This window comes from Monodelphis domestica, chromosome 8 (genome assembly GCF_027887165.1).
Source record: "Monodelphis domestica isolate mMonDom1 chromosome 8, mMonDom1.pri, whole genome shotgun sequence".
Classification (NCBI taxonomy): Eukaryota; Metazoa; Chordata; class Mammalia; order Didelphimorphia; family Didelphidae; genus Monodelphis; species Monodelphis domestica.
In genome coordinates, this window is record NC_077234.1 from 75,067,579 (window position 1) to 75,082,232 (window position 14,654).

Sequence of the window (14,654 nt, forward strand, 5' to 3'; positions counted from 1 at the left end):
AGCTCAAGTCTTTCACCTTTCTTTATGTCACCAGCACTTAGTATAGTGTCTGGAACATGGTAAACATTTAATAAATATTTATTCATTGAATACTTTGCCTTTTGGCAGAAAAAGTAAGGCGAGAGAGAGAGAGAGAGAGAGAGAGAGAGAGAGAGAGAGAGAGAGAGAGAGAGAGAGAGAGAGAGAGAGAGAGAGAGAGAGAGAGAGAGAGAGCTGAGGAGATGTTGGCCCAAAAGATAACACATTCCAGTGGAGACAGGAGTAATTGTAGATTCAGGAGACTCAGGTTCAAACCCTGCCTCTAATGTTTACTATGTAACCTTGAGCAAGTCACTTAATTTTCATGGGCCTCAGTTTCCTTGTTTGTAAAATAAGCAGGTTGAACTAACTGACTGTAAAGTCCCTCTAGATGCCATGATGCCTCATTACCCTCCGCCTCATTATTGTCTTCTCCCTGGTCCTTCCATTCCCCATCTTCCCTTGTTAATGTCATGAGGGTTGTTCAATGACTTCCCATTAGGAAAGGCCATGTCTATTCCTTTCTATAATGCTTTTCCTCTGCCTTGGATTTACTGATAATTACAGTTCAGAGTTCCTGGAACTTCAGCTAGTGCCACACTGACTGGCCTTACCAGAGGGGCTACCTACAACATCATAGTGGAGGCACTGAAAAATCAGAGGAGACACAAAGTTCGTGAAGAGATGGTCACAGTGGGCAACTCTGGTATGTTCAAATTCACAGCGTGTAGTCAGAGCTTTTTCCTTTGATCAGTAGCAGAAGTGATCTTTCCAAAAACCTAAAAAAAAAAAATTACAACCTGTTTAATCTCAATATCCACGTGGATTCAATTGAATTAGGAACTTTGCCTTTCAAAGCAATAAATCAACTTTAGTTTTATAATTTTTTACTGCAAGTTTTCCTTTTAGAAATACATACATATATAAAATATCAATTCTAAGATATTTTCCTTTCAGGTACTTTTTTCAGAAGTGAAGTTCTAGAGTTTCCTATGATTGAATAGGACTGAAGTATTTGTGCCTGGCACAAAATTCAGCTCACTTTTTTTCTTTCTAAAGTGTGCTGTTTTCTTTTAGGGCTGTTTTATTTCTGTTCTTCTGATTATATCAAAGAGAATATTCTAGTAAGCCTCTGATGGGTTCAGCACTTCTCTGAATTACCCTTCAATGTCTCTTTTAACAAACTTATTATACCTAAGCCTCTCTTGTTAGTAGAATGCTCGAAATAAATCTAGAAATATTCAGAATAGGGAATCCTGAATCTTCTAATCATTAGGATTTTCTGTACTATACAACTGAAAACCTTAAGTATCTAAATATCAAGAAGTTATGGTTTATTGAGGGCCAGTTTCTAAGCTCTAGTTCATTTCCTCACTTAGTTTGAGGGTATATATATACATGTATATATGGAGAATTAAATTATGAATTAAATTGTTGAATATTTTTTGAAAAATAGCTAGGGGGCTCAGTGAATTGAAAGCCAGATCTAGAGACAGGAGGTCCTGGGCTCAAATCCAAATTTCAGACACTTCCTTAGCTGTGTGGCCCAAGGCAAGTCACTTAGCCCCCATTGCCTAGCCCCTACTGCTCTTCTGCTTTGGCAATACACAATATTGATTCTAAGATGGAAGGTGATGATTTTTTAAAATTTATATGTATATTATCTTTTTTTAAACTTTTTAACTTTTGTACATATAGTTAATCTGAATATAATACTTATCTAATGCTTATTCCTGGTAGAATTGCCACTGGAAAGTGATTTGCATTAAAATAAAAGCCTCTTGATTTACCATGATAGGCAAATCATTTTCTAAGATTCATTCCCCCAACTATGAACATGAAGGGATTTTAACTTTTAGCTGTTTTCAGAAAATTGGAGTCATCATTGATAGTTCCAAATTACTTTAGTTCCTCTTCTCATTTCTTCAGCCCAATAGCCTCAGCTTGGGTTCCAGCCAACTTTTCCCTGGTTTTGAGAGCTTTAAGACTTTTTAGATTATAGCAAAAATTCAATTTTTCCAGTGAGATGTCTTTTTAAATATAAGGCACTTCAAAAAACCATTGCCTTTTGATTCTTTCCTTGTGAAAAGAGCCATATCATCCCCAATTTGAGTCTAAAATCATTATGAGTTTGTTTCACACAGTGGAGAATAACTTGGAATATACTTTGCTCACATCCTTTACTTTAATATGAGCTTTTCCAAAGAGATCAGGGCTGGGGTAACCTGCAGATTCAATGTTACTTAGTTTGCCCGAGTATTTCCACTTCTTTTGTTAGCCACCATAGCATTAAAGGTTTCTCTAATGTTCCTGTCATGATTAAACACAATTAAGGCTTGTAATTTTACTAAAATATGTTCTACGTTCTACATTTTCTAACCTGGTCATTCAAGTTTGTGGCTACTAGAATGGAAAGGTATTATATCTCCTTTGGCAAAACTGCCAAGTAGCTTATCTTTGGCAAACCCAAATAATACATTTGGACAATAATTTTGCACTAAAAGTAAGAATAAAAACCATTAGGTATTATTCAGATTCTGGTGCTTGATTAAGCATTTATTCTGTGGTAGTTTGAAAAACACCCATAACTTGTCTCTTTTTATCCCACTTTTCTCCCTGAACAGTTAATGAAGAATTGAACCAACCTACAGATGACACATGTTTTGATCCATTCACTGTCACTCACTATTCCATCGGAGAGGAATGGGAGCGATTATCTGACTCTGGCTTTAAACTCTGGTGCCAATGCTTAGGTTTTGGCAGTGGTCATTTCAGATGTGATTCATCTAGTGAGTAGCCTGCTTTGTCCATCCGTTCATCCATCTTCTATCCATTCATCCATTCTTACAGATTTCATGCATTAGCACTAAGCATGTTTGGCAGACATTGGCAGTTCCAAACATGGGGCAAACAAAGTAGCTTAAAGCAATATTTTGCATCATTAAAGGATGATGGGAAATTCTGCTTGTTGAACACTGCCATTAATCAAAGGGGTCACATGTGGATATCATTATTTATCAGAAATTAGTTGCTAATGGTAATAACATTTTTTCTCCTCCTAATACAGAGTTCAACCCTTGATTAACAACATTAATGGAAGAGAGTTATTTATTATTGTTGTCTTTTACTTGGGGTCATTTAATTCTCCCAATAACCATGTAAGGTGGAAGGCATATACATATTAAGGTTTGGAGAGATTGAGGCATATAACTTAAATGATATAACTATCACTTAAGATAGTTATAAAAGAAGCATTAGAGGCTGGCATCAGGATTTATCAAGACATTATCACTACTTAGACTTTTAGAGGACCTTACCATTGCTGACCAGTTTTTAATTCTTCAATATTTGAAAGACCACTCTGATGGCTTAATAAATGGTCTTTGAGAGTTGCTCTAATCAAAATCTTCATTATTCTGTGGTCAGTTCAGGCTCTTAGGCTAGCCTCAGAAAGTCATCACAGAAACCATCCATGATTTCATATACAAACTCCCTAGATTGGCTTAGTACTGTCAAAGTTAGTGCTCCAATGTCATACTGGTACCGAGGTCACTACCTCCATAGAGGCACTGGACGAAGGACTGCCACAAAGCATTACTTTTTGTATATTTTAATTATTATATTGAGTGGGCAAACTTCTGTGGACTGATCAAAATATATGGATGAAATCATTCACTCTTTTGATAATTGGAAAAATAACTTGTTCAAAAACTACATTCCTAGAAACCATTAGTCAAATATACATACATTTGAGCCAGCTAAGTTTTTAAACTTATTCTTCTCAACATTTTACTTTAATGTAAATGAATTGGTTTAGTCCAGATTATCATGGATATTCTGAAAAAGAAAAGAGTAATATAGCTACTGGTATTTTGTGACATTGATATGTGGGAAAACTCAGAAACATGAAAGCAACTAATTATTTGGGGGGGGGTTAAATGCTAAATGTGCTCCACTTTGGGGCTTATAAATAGTTTCACTACCTAAGCCCCTAGGTCTGGTGATAATATAGTCTATATAGTCTCAAATAATCCTTTAGTTCCTCTTAAATATTCTTTGGTCAAATGCCCAAACTGTTCAATGGTGATCTTAAAAGTTTAATGATCAGCAAAGAGTGCCTACTAGAACTGAATCAACTAAAAGAGTCTTTGTTTTATGCTGTATTTTGATGTATATTTTGATATAATCTAAACTTCATGGGTGAAAATACATCTTAGATGTGTTATAATGAAATGTACATAAGAGTAGCTCAAAGCATACAGTTTTCAGAATATGACTTTAATTTGGACGTGTTACCATTGGATTTTATATTTGTAACATGGGTTTTAAATGTTTTTTTTCCTTCCAGTTATGTGAAATAGATTGTGACTTACAGAATCCTGAAAACACCACATCTTTGTTTCTCATTTTATCCAACTTTATCTGTACTCATCTCTGGAGTTCCTAAAAAGAACATTCATCTATAATCTGTTCTTTGAACCCTACAAGTAGACACTCTAATGACAGTCACTGACTCATTTTTCTGAACTGCCAATAATGGAATGAAATGGAACCTATTGAATTGAAAACTTATATTTTTTAAATCCCACAAAATGACATCTTTAGCTAGGTCCCAATTAATATAGACAATGAATCCTATGAAGTAGCCACATGTATTTGAATTCACATAGCTTGATATGATAATTATGTAAGATATGATCATTGATTCCAACTCAGTGGAAATATGTCACATGAAATTCAAATAATGAGACCTCTTCAAGGGATACATTTTCCACGTTAATGGGGACCAAGCTGTAATCATATATTTCCTTATAAATTTGTCTTCTTTCCTATGACTTTCCTTATTATGAGAATCAGACATAAATAATTACTCACCTTTTGTTACTCATATCTGTTCAGAATGGTGCCATGACAATGGCGTGAACTACAAGATTGGTGACAAGTGGGATCGCCAAGGAGAGAATGGTCAGATGATGAGCTGCACCTGTCTTGGAAATGGAAAAGGAGAATTCAAGTGTGATCCTCGTATGTAGTAACAGATCATTTTTAGTGCCGCATTAAACATTTTCATTTGTCAGTGTTAGGCTATAACTGCCACAACTCTCTCGTTCAAAGGAAAGATTGGAAACTTAGGTCTCTTTAGGAGAGGGACTAAATATGCTTGTTAATCTTGTAATTTAAGAAAAAGCAGAAAAGTTTTGGAAATGAGAAATGTTTTGAGGTCATTATGTGGCTCTTTGACCCTTTTTAGAAATGAGTGAGTGCTCTGAACATTTTATACATTTAAAGAGAACTGAGTGCTTTGATATAATGTTCAGCGGAAGCCATGTTTTTTTTTTTTTTTTACTGGTCTTTGTATTCCTTTGCATTCACCTTTTTTAAATGACTTCTATGAGGGGGCAGCTGGGTAGCTCAGTGGATTGAGAGCCAGGCCTAGAGATGGGAAGTCCTAGGTTCAAATCTGGCCTCAGACACTTCCCAGCTGTGTGACCCTGGGCAAGTCACTTGATCCCCACTGCCTAGCCCTTACCACTCTTCTGCCTTGAAGCCAATACACAGTATTGATTCCAAGATGGAAGGTAAGGGTTTAAAAATAAATGAATGAATGAATGAATGAATGAATGAATAGATAAATAAATAAATAAGTAAATAAAGAACTTCTATCTTCCCATCTATTTAATCTTATTGAGTATAGAAGATTGATTTGGGGGAAGTTGGTAGTCTGTACAATAGGTTTAGTCTCATAGAATCCACAGAGTCTCCTATATTCCTACAAAAACCTAGAAGCCCAATTCTCCAGTGGCAAGAAGTCAGTGTTGAATAAAAATTCAAATGCCATTGATGAAATGAAAATCTCTAAACTGGGTCTTGTTTATACCTCTGCCTTTTTTTTAAAAAAACAGATGAGGCCACATGTTATGATGATGGTAAGACATACCATGTAGGGGAACAGTGGCAAAAGGAGTACCTTGGGGCCATCTGCTCTTGCACATGTTTTGGTGGACAGCAGGTATGTCTGAATATTATTTACATGATTGTTCCAAAAAAAATACACCAAAGAGTATATTCTATGGCAAATAATGAGGGAAGGAAGAAAATGCTTTTTCATTCAATCAAAAAGGATTTATTGAGAGGCAATCACATGTCTGCCTCTATATTAACTGCTTAGAGAATACAAGCGTTCATTAGGTATGGTATCTTATTATCCAGTCATAATGGGAAAAAATATAGGAAATAGAATACAATTTAAAAGTCAGAAGTCAATTCTATGGGAGCGGAGGTGAGAAATAGAGAGAAGTGTATGGATTGGACTGGATATCCAGTATCTATACATCTTACCACAATTGCCAAATCTTAGCATTTCTGTTTCCACAACATCTCTCATAAGTCAACATCCTCTTTCAAGACCTCTTCACTCCTATTACAATAGCCTCCTATTTAGTCTTCCTGCCTCCCTTCCTGTATCTCCTTTCCAATCCATCCATACTGCTAGGAGTGATTTTCCTAAAGCTCAAATCTGGTCATACTTCTCTAACACCCTACTTAATAGACTCCAGGGGGTAGCTGGATTGTTCAATAGATTGAGAGCCAGGCCTAGAGACAGGAGGTCCTGGGTTCAAATCTGGCCTCAGACACTTCCCAGCTGTGTGACCCTGGGCAAGTCACTTAACCCCCATTGCCTAGCCTTTACCGCTCTTCTGCCTTGGAACCAATACACAGTATTGACTCCAAGATGGAAGGTAAGGGTTTAAATTAAAATAAAATTAAAAATGGACTCTAGTAGCTCTCTGTACCCTCCAGGTTTAAATAGAAAACTCCTTTAGGACATTAACAACTTTTTACAACCTGTCTACTTCCTGTCTTCCTAATCTTCTCACATATTACTCCCCTCACCACAACTAGCCCTACTGGGCTGTTCATGATTCTGAGTACCTGGACCTTTATATCCCATCTTGCTGTCTTTGGACTGGCTATCCCATCATTAGAATATTCTTCCTCCTCTTCACCACTTCTTAGAGTCCCTCATTTCCTTCAAGATGCAGCTCAAGCTTCTCATTTTACATGAGACCTTTCCTGATCTCCAGGAAATCCTTCCTCAAGATATCTTATATTCACTTTATATATATTATGTCTGTACTTACATATGTACATGTTCTCTTCCCAGTTAGAATGTCGACTTCCTTGAGGGAAGGGTCTTTATCACATTTGGTTTTATATTTTCAATGACTTGAACATGGACAGCACTTAATAAATGTTTGTTGAATTGATTTGGGCTAAATTGCCAAAATTAGCGCCATATAAGGAGTTAACTGACCCGGGTTCCAGTCCAGGCCCTGCAGCTACTTTGCCACATGTTCTTGATCAAATTATATTGGCTTTCTAGACTTTATTTATAAAATTTAAAATTTTCTCAAGATGATCTCTAAAAAATCCTTTTCTGACCTAGTTTTGAGAGGTTCCTTGAAGGGGATGAGGCTTAATTAGAACCTGAAAAATGGGTATAATGTGGATGGTGAGTAGAGACAGAGGAAATCATTCTAGGAAGGGGAGAAAGAATATGAGCACAGAGATATCAATGAGGATCAATATTTGCGCTTCATACCAAACTTCCTTATAAGAAGAATAAAAATATGCATGATATATTAGTTGAGATTCCCTTGAGTCTTAATTTTTTTTTTTATGTTGACCCTAATCCCAGGTGGGAAGCTTGGAGCAGCTTACTCCATCCTGGCTTTCTCATCACAATCCAAAAGCCCCTCTTTATGCTATTATCTTTGCTTGGACAGGGCTGGCGTTGTGACAACTGCCGCAGGCCTGGAGTCGAGACAGCTCCTGAAGGCTCAGCAGGCCACTCCTACACTCAGTTTTCTCAGCGATATCATCAGAGAACAAATACTGTGAGTATAGAGACCCCGTGCCTTTTCCCCCTGGATTTTTTTGGCTACAGGATTCTTCCTTATTACTGTCATTCTAAATCTGAATTAAACATAGTAAATTTTAATGATAGGTCAGTGTTACAGTTTATAACACTAATTCAAGACAATTATAAGTCAATTCAGTTATTGATTGCTTACTGGGTACTTTGCTAAGGATTGGGAATGAGGGGAAGTTGGGGGAACTGGGAGAGAAGAAAGTCTTACTGGCTAAAGTCTTGGGTTTGATCCCTGGGTATACCATTAGCTGTCTAACCATGGAAAATTCTCTTCTCCCTCAACTCTTGTTCTGTATCTGTGAAATGGGATAATATGTCTTGCACTATTTAACTTGCTTTCAAAAAGTGCTTTGTAAACTTTTAGGTATAGAGTATGAGTTCTCTGTTACATGGCACAGTCCCCTCCTTCTTATACTTCTTGTACTATCTCCCCTAGGAGTTTTTGTTTGTGTGATTCTTCCCTTTTACCCTTACTTTCTGTAAATGAAGAGAAACACCTTAGGTCTGGGTAGAGTGCACTGTAATTTGCAACACAAATTCAAGGAAAATAGCATTCAGTTCAGTTGCTGATTGTCCATCTTGTACTCTTTAGCTTTGTTGGCTTTCAGGATTTGTTACTAACATATTTTTTCCCTTCTCCCTTTGAACAGAATGTCAACTGCCCAATTGAGTGTTTCATGCCTTTAGATGTACAGGCAGACACAGAAAACTCAAGAGATTCACTAGAAAAGTAATATTCTACAGCCCTGATGAGCAAGCAACTTTCCGCTGAGACACCGTCCAAACTGGAGTGATGCTAGCAAACCCATCTTTCAAAGTAAACCATTAAAAAGCCTTCTGCTCTGGAGCAACTTCCCCAGCTTAAGCTCAACTCACAGCTTCTCCAAGCATCACCCTGGGAGTGTTTTAAGACTTTTCTCATGATTGGCAAGCCGGGCATTGTCAGTTATGCCCCAAAGTGTTCCGGACTGCTCAGTATTTTAAATGCATTGATTTTGACTGCTGATTTGGTTGAGATCAATTATAGGGAAGCATCTGGAACCAACCAAAATGCTGCGAATGGAAATGACATATTGAAATTTGGAAATAGGAAAGTCACCAAACACTTCTGCTGTCACTTAACTGTGTGGCCCACAATCCTAGAGGCCCTACATCTCCCTGTCACTGTGATATTTAAAATATGCACAGTCCTAATTTTGTTTCCTAAATGATTCTAGTAATTTCCTAGCAATAGCTCTATCTTACCTGTTATTTATCAATTTCCCCCCAAGGTTTTTTTTTTAATATGGAAAAAGAAAATTGTATTGGAGATACTTAGTACGAAGTTGACAAGAAGAATTTGGTGTAATGATGGTTGGTGATTATTTTTTTATACTGTAAGTGCCAAAGCTTTACTACTGTGGAAAGACAACTCTTTTAATAAAAGATTTACAAACCAGAATTCCATGGTCTCGGGTTCTTCTTTTTACAAGAAAATGAAGAGAAAGGGGGCAGCTGGGTAGCTCAGTGGATTGAGAGCCAGGTCTAGAGACAGAAGGTCCTAGGTTCAAATCTGGCCTCAGACACTTTCCAGTTGTGTGACCCTGGGCAAGTCACTTAACCCCCATTGCCCAGCCCTCACCTCTCTTCTGCCTTGGAACCAATACACATTATTGACTCCAAGACGGAAGGTAAGGGTTTTAAAAAAAAGAAAAGAAAATGAGGAGAAAGCATGAGTATTCCTCTTTCCAAAAATGTGCCTTGAAAATAAAGCACCACTGCCTCGATGGAGAATTATGAATAATAATAGAATAGAATTTATAGAAGAATAATAGGTTTCCATAGGCTAATGGATAAAGGCCAGATCTGGGGTCAGGATTAAAAAGCTGTTTTAGTCTATTACTCTAACTTTTTGAGGGAAAAGAGGGTTCCAACCTAAAAACTGAGCATTCATGGGAAACTCACTCCACCAATGTAAAATACTAACTAATCTCTTTGGAAGTTGCCTGGCCTCTGAGCAGTTCAGTGAAGAAGCCATATTGTTACCCAGATCTTTCCAGCTCCAAGGCTTGTTTGTATCCACTAAAGGATACAAACCGTATCTGCCTGTTCCCTAAAATTTAAACTTAATATTCATGAATATTATTCTAAATCAAATGAACAAATACTTACTGAATGCCTACTATATACCAAGCACTTTAATAGAATTAGTTCTTGGCCAGGCGATTTTCAAGCAGCTAAGTTTATAGTGCTGTCTTCTTTCTCTTGGTCATTTAAACCTCTTCAATGATGTATTCACTAAATCACTTTACCATGTTACTACTTCATACTGATTATAATCAACTATAATTGCCAAATGTTAATTGCTGCTCAAATCTAAATCTTTACCAAGCCAGGTTCAAGGGCCATCTTTGGAAGTGAAAAAGCCATTTAAAGAATTTAAGATCATAGGAATCTGAGCCAGAAAGAAATAAAGATTATCTCATCCAGATCTTCTATTTTATGATGAGGAAACTTGAGGACTAGAAAGGTTAAGGAAGGAAACAAGAATTAATTGCTATGCCAGCCACATTACAAATATTATCTCATTTGAGTGTCACAATATCTCTGGGAGGTAGATGTTATTATCCTCATTTTAGAGTTGAGGAAGCTGAGGCAAACAGATTGACTCCTTAAGAGTCATATAACTAGTAAGAATCTCAGGTCAAATTTGAACTCAGGTCTTCCTGACTCCAGACCCAGGCATCTATCCCCTCATCTTCCTCCAAGAATTTCTCCAAGATCATAGAAACAGAGCAGGATAGCAAGTCAGATCCTCTCAACTCTCCATTATACCATGTTCCCATTTTCTACATGACCAGCAATAGGAAGGAAGAGCATCTCTAACCATTATAGTAAGAACTATGGTGTACCTTTACTCATTAAATTTCAAACTTTATTACTCCCAAGATGAAATAAAAACTCCTTTATTTGGTATTTAAAAATACAACCTGGCCCCTTCCTACCTTTCCAACCTCTGTGTGTTGCTACATCCCACTACCAGTTCTGTCTCTGTGCACATGCTCTGGCCCCTTAGCTCTATCCCTTTGTCCCTAATATATCTTCTTTTTGTTGTGCCCTTCTAGGGCAGCTCCAGCCTCTGACCCTCACCTGACACCCAGCTCTCACTTGTGGCTCCCAGTAGCTGCTAACATGTGGCAGCGGCCACACCCTGGGCAAAGGCTTCGACAGGCCGGCTAAACCTTGTGAGGGTAGCCATTGGGTCGACATCGACCCCTGGTGAACCAGGGCTTTGCTCACCCAGCATGTGAAGACTGCTTCGGCAGAACAGGCGGAAGAAACCAATAAGAAGGTTCAACGGCTGAGATGGCGATACAGCAAAGCACTATGGAGTGCTTAGAGCGTGTTGGAGCACAAAAGACAACACGGCCATCCAATGCAGCTGAGGAAGTCTCCAGGTGTAATGACTTTTCGTGCCACTGGACCCAGGCTTCCAACGCCGAGAGAGTGGGATTGTCTCTGTGCACCGACTTTTCCACTTAAATCTCCTTCACGCACAAGTGTCTTTGATCGTCATTCTCGGCTTCCGAGAGACTACTACTATCTTCTTTCAAATCCCACCTTCCCAAGAGGTTTTATTCTCTACCACCATCCCTAATGGCTTCTTCTCTGAAAGTGTCTTCTATCTCTTTTATATATCTTGTACCCAGTTATTTACGTTAGAATGTAAACTCCTAGTGGATGGGAACTACCTTTTTTGTCTTTCCTGGTATCCCCAGCACCATCACAGTGCCTGGCACACATTTAATAAATGCTTCTTAACTGACCTGACCCCAATTGAGTCTGTGGTCTTTAATACCAAGAAGTACAAGCGTCTGGTTGGCATTTGATTCTCATTCCATATGATCTCAGACTGATGACTTTACCATTTAAGTTTTAGGATAAAGTAACTGACCTCTAATGACTTCAACTTTAACAGTATTGATCAGTAGCCAATGACATTCCAAGTGCCAAGGATAAGAAATTAAATATTAGGGCTAGAAAGGACTTTAGGGATTTAGCCATGCCTTCTCAGTTCTCCTTGTTTTGCCAATCAAGATATATACATGCAGAGATGAGGAGTGACTTGACAAGATTACTCAACTAGTGATTGACATAATCAGTTCTAAAATCTGGATCTTGACTCTCAGTCTGGTGGTCCTTCCAATATACCCACACTTTCAATAAACATTTTTATACAGCCGAATAAATCTGAAGGAAATATTTCTCTAAAAATGGACACGTAATATCTCAAATGTCCTCTGTAGCACTTCAACTCCAGGCAAGAGCATGGGAGCACAGGGGCAGCTAGGTTGCTCAGTGGATTGAGATCCAGGCCAGAGACTCCTAGGTTCAGATCTGGCTTCAAACTCTAGTAAAAATTAGATAGGGTAACGAATCATATATGCCATGATGGTCGACCAGAAATAGAAATATTCTTTGGTTGGGAATGGGAGGTATTCTGCAGGGAAGTGGAAAGTATCTAGATCTGTGATTTCATCAGTGTAAGGATATGTCCTCCTCCAATGATACAGATATGTATTTGTATTGCTCATCTACAACTTTAAATTTAAAGAATTATCTAGCAGTTGCCTAGAGTAGTGCTAGAATAAGTAGCTTGGGGGGGGGGCGGAGTCAAGATGGTGGCTTAGAAGCAGCAGAAGTTCAGATCTCTGAAAACCCTTCCTTACTGATCACAAACTAAATGCTCCTACAGGACTGAAAATCAAACCTAACAGGACAGAACCAAGGAACCCTCCTGCTGGACTCAATCCAAAAGGTACGCCCCCCCCCCAAAAGCCAGAATCCAAAAACACTCGGGTTTAAGGGGAAGGCAGAAGGAAGGTCCCAGGACCCTTCCCCACACACACACCCAGAGCACTAAGCCTCTAGCGGCAGCAGGAACCTCAGGTTGGGCAAAGGCACTGGTCTGGAGGGTGTACCTTGCGGGCAGGGCTGTGCCAGGCTCAGAGCGTGGAACATAGGCTATGGGGAAGGAGCTGGAGAGGGAGCGCAGAGCTGGCAGCCTGGACAGAGCAGCGGAGACCCTCCATATTACTCCAGCCTTCCAGGAGATTTTGGCCTCAGGGCACATCCAGCCCAACCCAGCTGAACTTAATCCCAACAAAAGTCTTCAGAGGTCAGGGAAACCCAAACTCCAAGACCCCTCCCCCACAGACTGCTGGACTTTAATCCAATCAAAAGCCTCCAGAGGACAGGGAAGCTCAAACTACATCACCCCTCCCTCACAGACTGTAGGGAAAGACCTGTCAAAGTTCCAAGAGGGGAGACTGACAGAACCCACAAAACCAAAAAAATTAGAGGAGCAAGAGCACAGACAAATATGGGGAGCAAAGATGGGGGTAAATATTAGCAAACAGAAAAAGAAGAAAGAAATCACAATAGATTAAGTAGCTTGTTCAGTCACACAGAAAGTATATGTGTGTATATAGGCTGTATTGAAACCAACGTCTTCATGCCATTATATGACCTTCTAGCCACTATTCTCTGCTGCCTCTCCATCCCACAAATGCTGTAATGATTCATAAAAATTATAGAGAATTGCATCTGGGTAGCTTAGTGGAGAGTCAGGCCTAGAGACAGGAAGTCCTGGGTTCAAATCTGATCTCAGACACTTCCTAGCTGTGTGACCCTGGATAAGTCACTTGACCCCCATTACCTAGCCCTTACCGCTTTTCTGCCTTGGAACCAATATCTAGCATTGATTATGAGGTGGAAGGTAAGGGTTTGTTTTTGTTGTTTTTTTTTTTATTGTAGAGAATTAATGATGTGAATTAAAATTTTATCTAAAGCTTTAAAACTCAAGGTCCATTGCTCAGCTAGCTCAGCTGTTTGATTACCATGTTATCTAAAGGAACCATGGAGCCAGTGGTCCATCATTGTATGTGTACACCAATTAGCTTTCTTCTGCTACATATTCTCCTTAAACTCAGTCAACAGGTTTACAAGCCTGTCATTGATCCCAAGGGAGACCAGATCAGCTCTGAATAAACACTTTTTCTTACAAATAGGAAAAACAGGTTAAAGAATATGTTCCATTGATATAGGTGGTGGAGAGTGAGCTGAATTTTATCTTTGTCTATGAAGAGACAACCCATTCCCTTCAGTGTTGAAAAACATGTCTTGGGTACAGGAAGGTGGCTCAGTGGATTGAGAACCAGGTCTAGAGATGGAAGGTCCTGGGTTCAAACCTGACCTCAGATGCCTAGTTGTGTGCCACTTTAACCCCCATTGTCTAACCCTTATTGTTCTTCTATTTTGTATTGATTCTAAGACAGAAGGTAAAGGTTTGAAAAGGAAAAATACACATCGAGTTCACTTGTTGAAAAATAATTTTTTTGGACAAACTTAATGAAAGAGTAGCTTTGGGTTGAGGTAGCAAACCTCTCCAACAACTTTGCCAGAAATTTAAAAATATCCCTAAAGAACTGTCTGCCCTTTGATTCAGCCATAGCACTAATGGGTTTGTACCCCAAAGAGATAAGGAAAAAGACTTGTACCAAAATATTCATAGCTGCACTCTTTGTGGTGGCCAAAAACTGGAAAACGAGGGGATGCCCTTCAATTGGGGAATGGCTGAACAGATTGTGGTATATGTTGGTGATGGAATACTACTGTGCTCAAAGGAATAATAAAGTGGAGGAATTCCACAGAGACTGGAATG

At 38.8% G+C, this 14,654-nt stretch overlaps 1 protein-coding gene and 1 long non-coding RNA gene across 13 annotated transcripts in view; one reads left to right on the top strand and one right to left on the bottom strand.

The window, feature by feature from the left end:
- FN1 (fibronectin 1) overlaps positions 1–9,392 on the top strand; it is an 85,492-nt gene extending 76,100 nt beyond the window's left edge. For all 12 annotated transcript variants that reach the window (XM_001368412.4, XM_007501773.2, XM_007501777.2 and 9 more), the window contains 6 exons: positions 586–724; positions 2,643–2,807; positions 4,918–5,043; positions 5,922–6,028; positions 7,806–7,916; positions 8,602–9,392. In XM_001368412.4, the coding sequence (XP_001368449.1) occupies positions 586–724; positions 2,643–2,807; positions 4,918–5,043; positions 5,922–6,028; positions 7,806–7,916; positions 8,602–8,685 (732 nt within the window). In that variant the 3' untranslated portion in view covers positions 8,686–9,392. The remainder of the gene's footprint in view (positions 1–585; positions 725–2,642; positions 2,808–4,917; positions 5,044–5,921; positions 6,029–7,805; positions 7,917–8,601) is intronic.
- LOC130455779 (uncharacterized) lies at positions 140–5,007 on the bottom strand. Its single transcript, XR_008913882.1, has 2 exons — positions 4,894–5,007; positions 140–797 (listed from the first exon to the last, which is right to left on the bottom strand). It is a non-coding gene; the product is annotated as an uncharacterized LOC130455779 (long non-coding RNA).
- Positions 9,393–14,654: the final 5,262 nt, after the last annotated feature.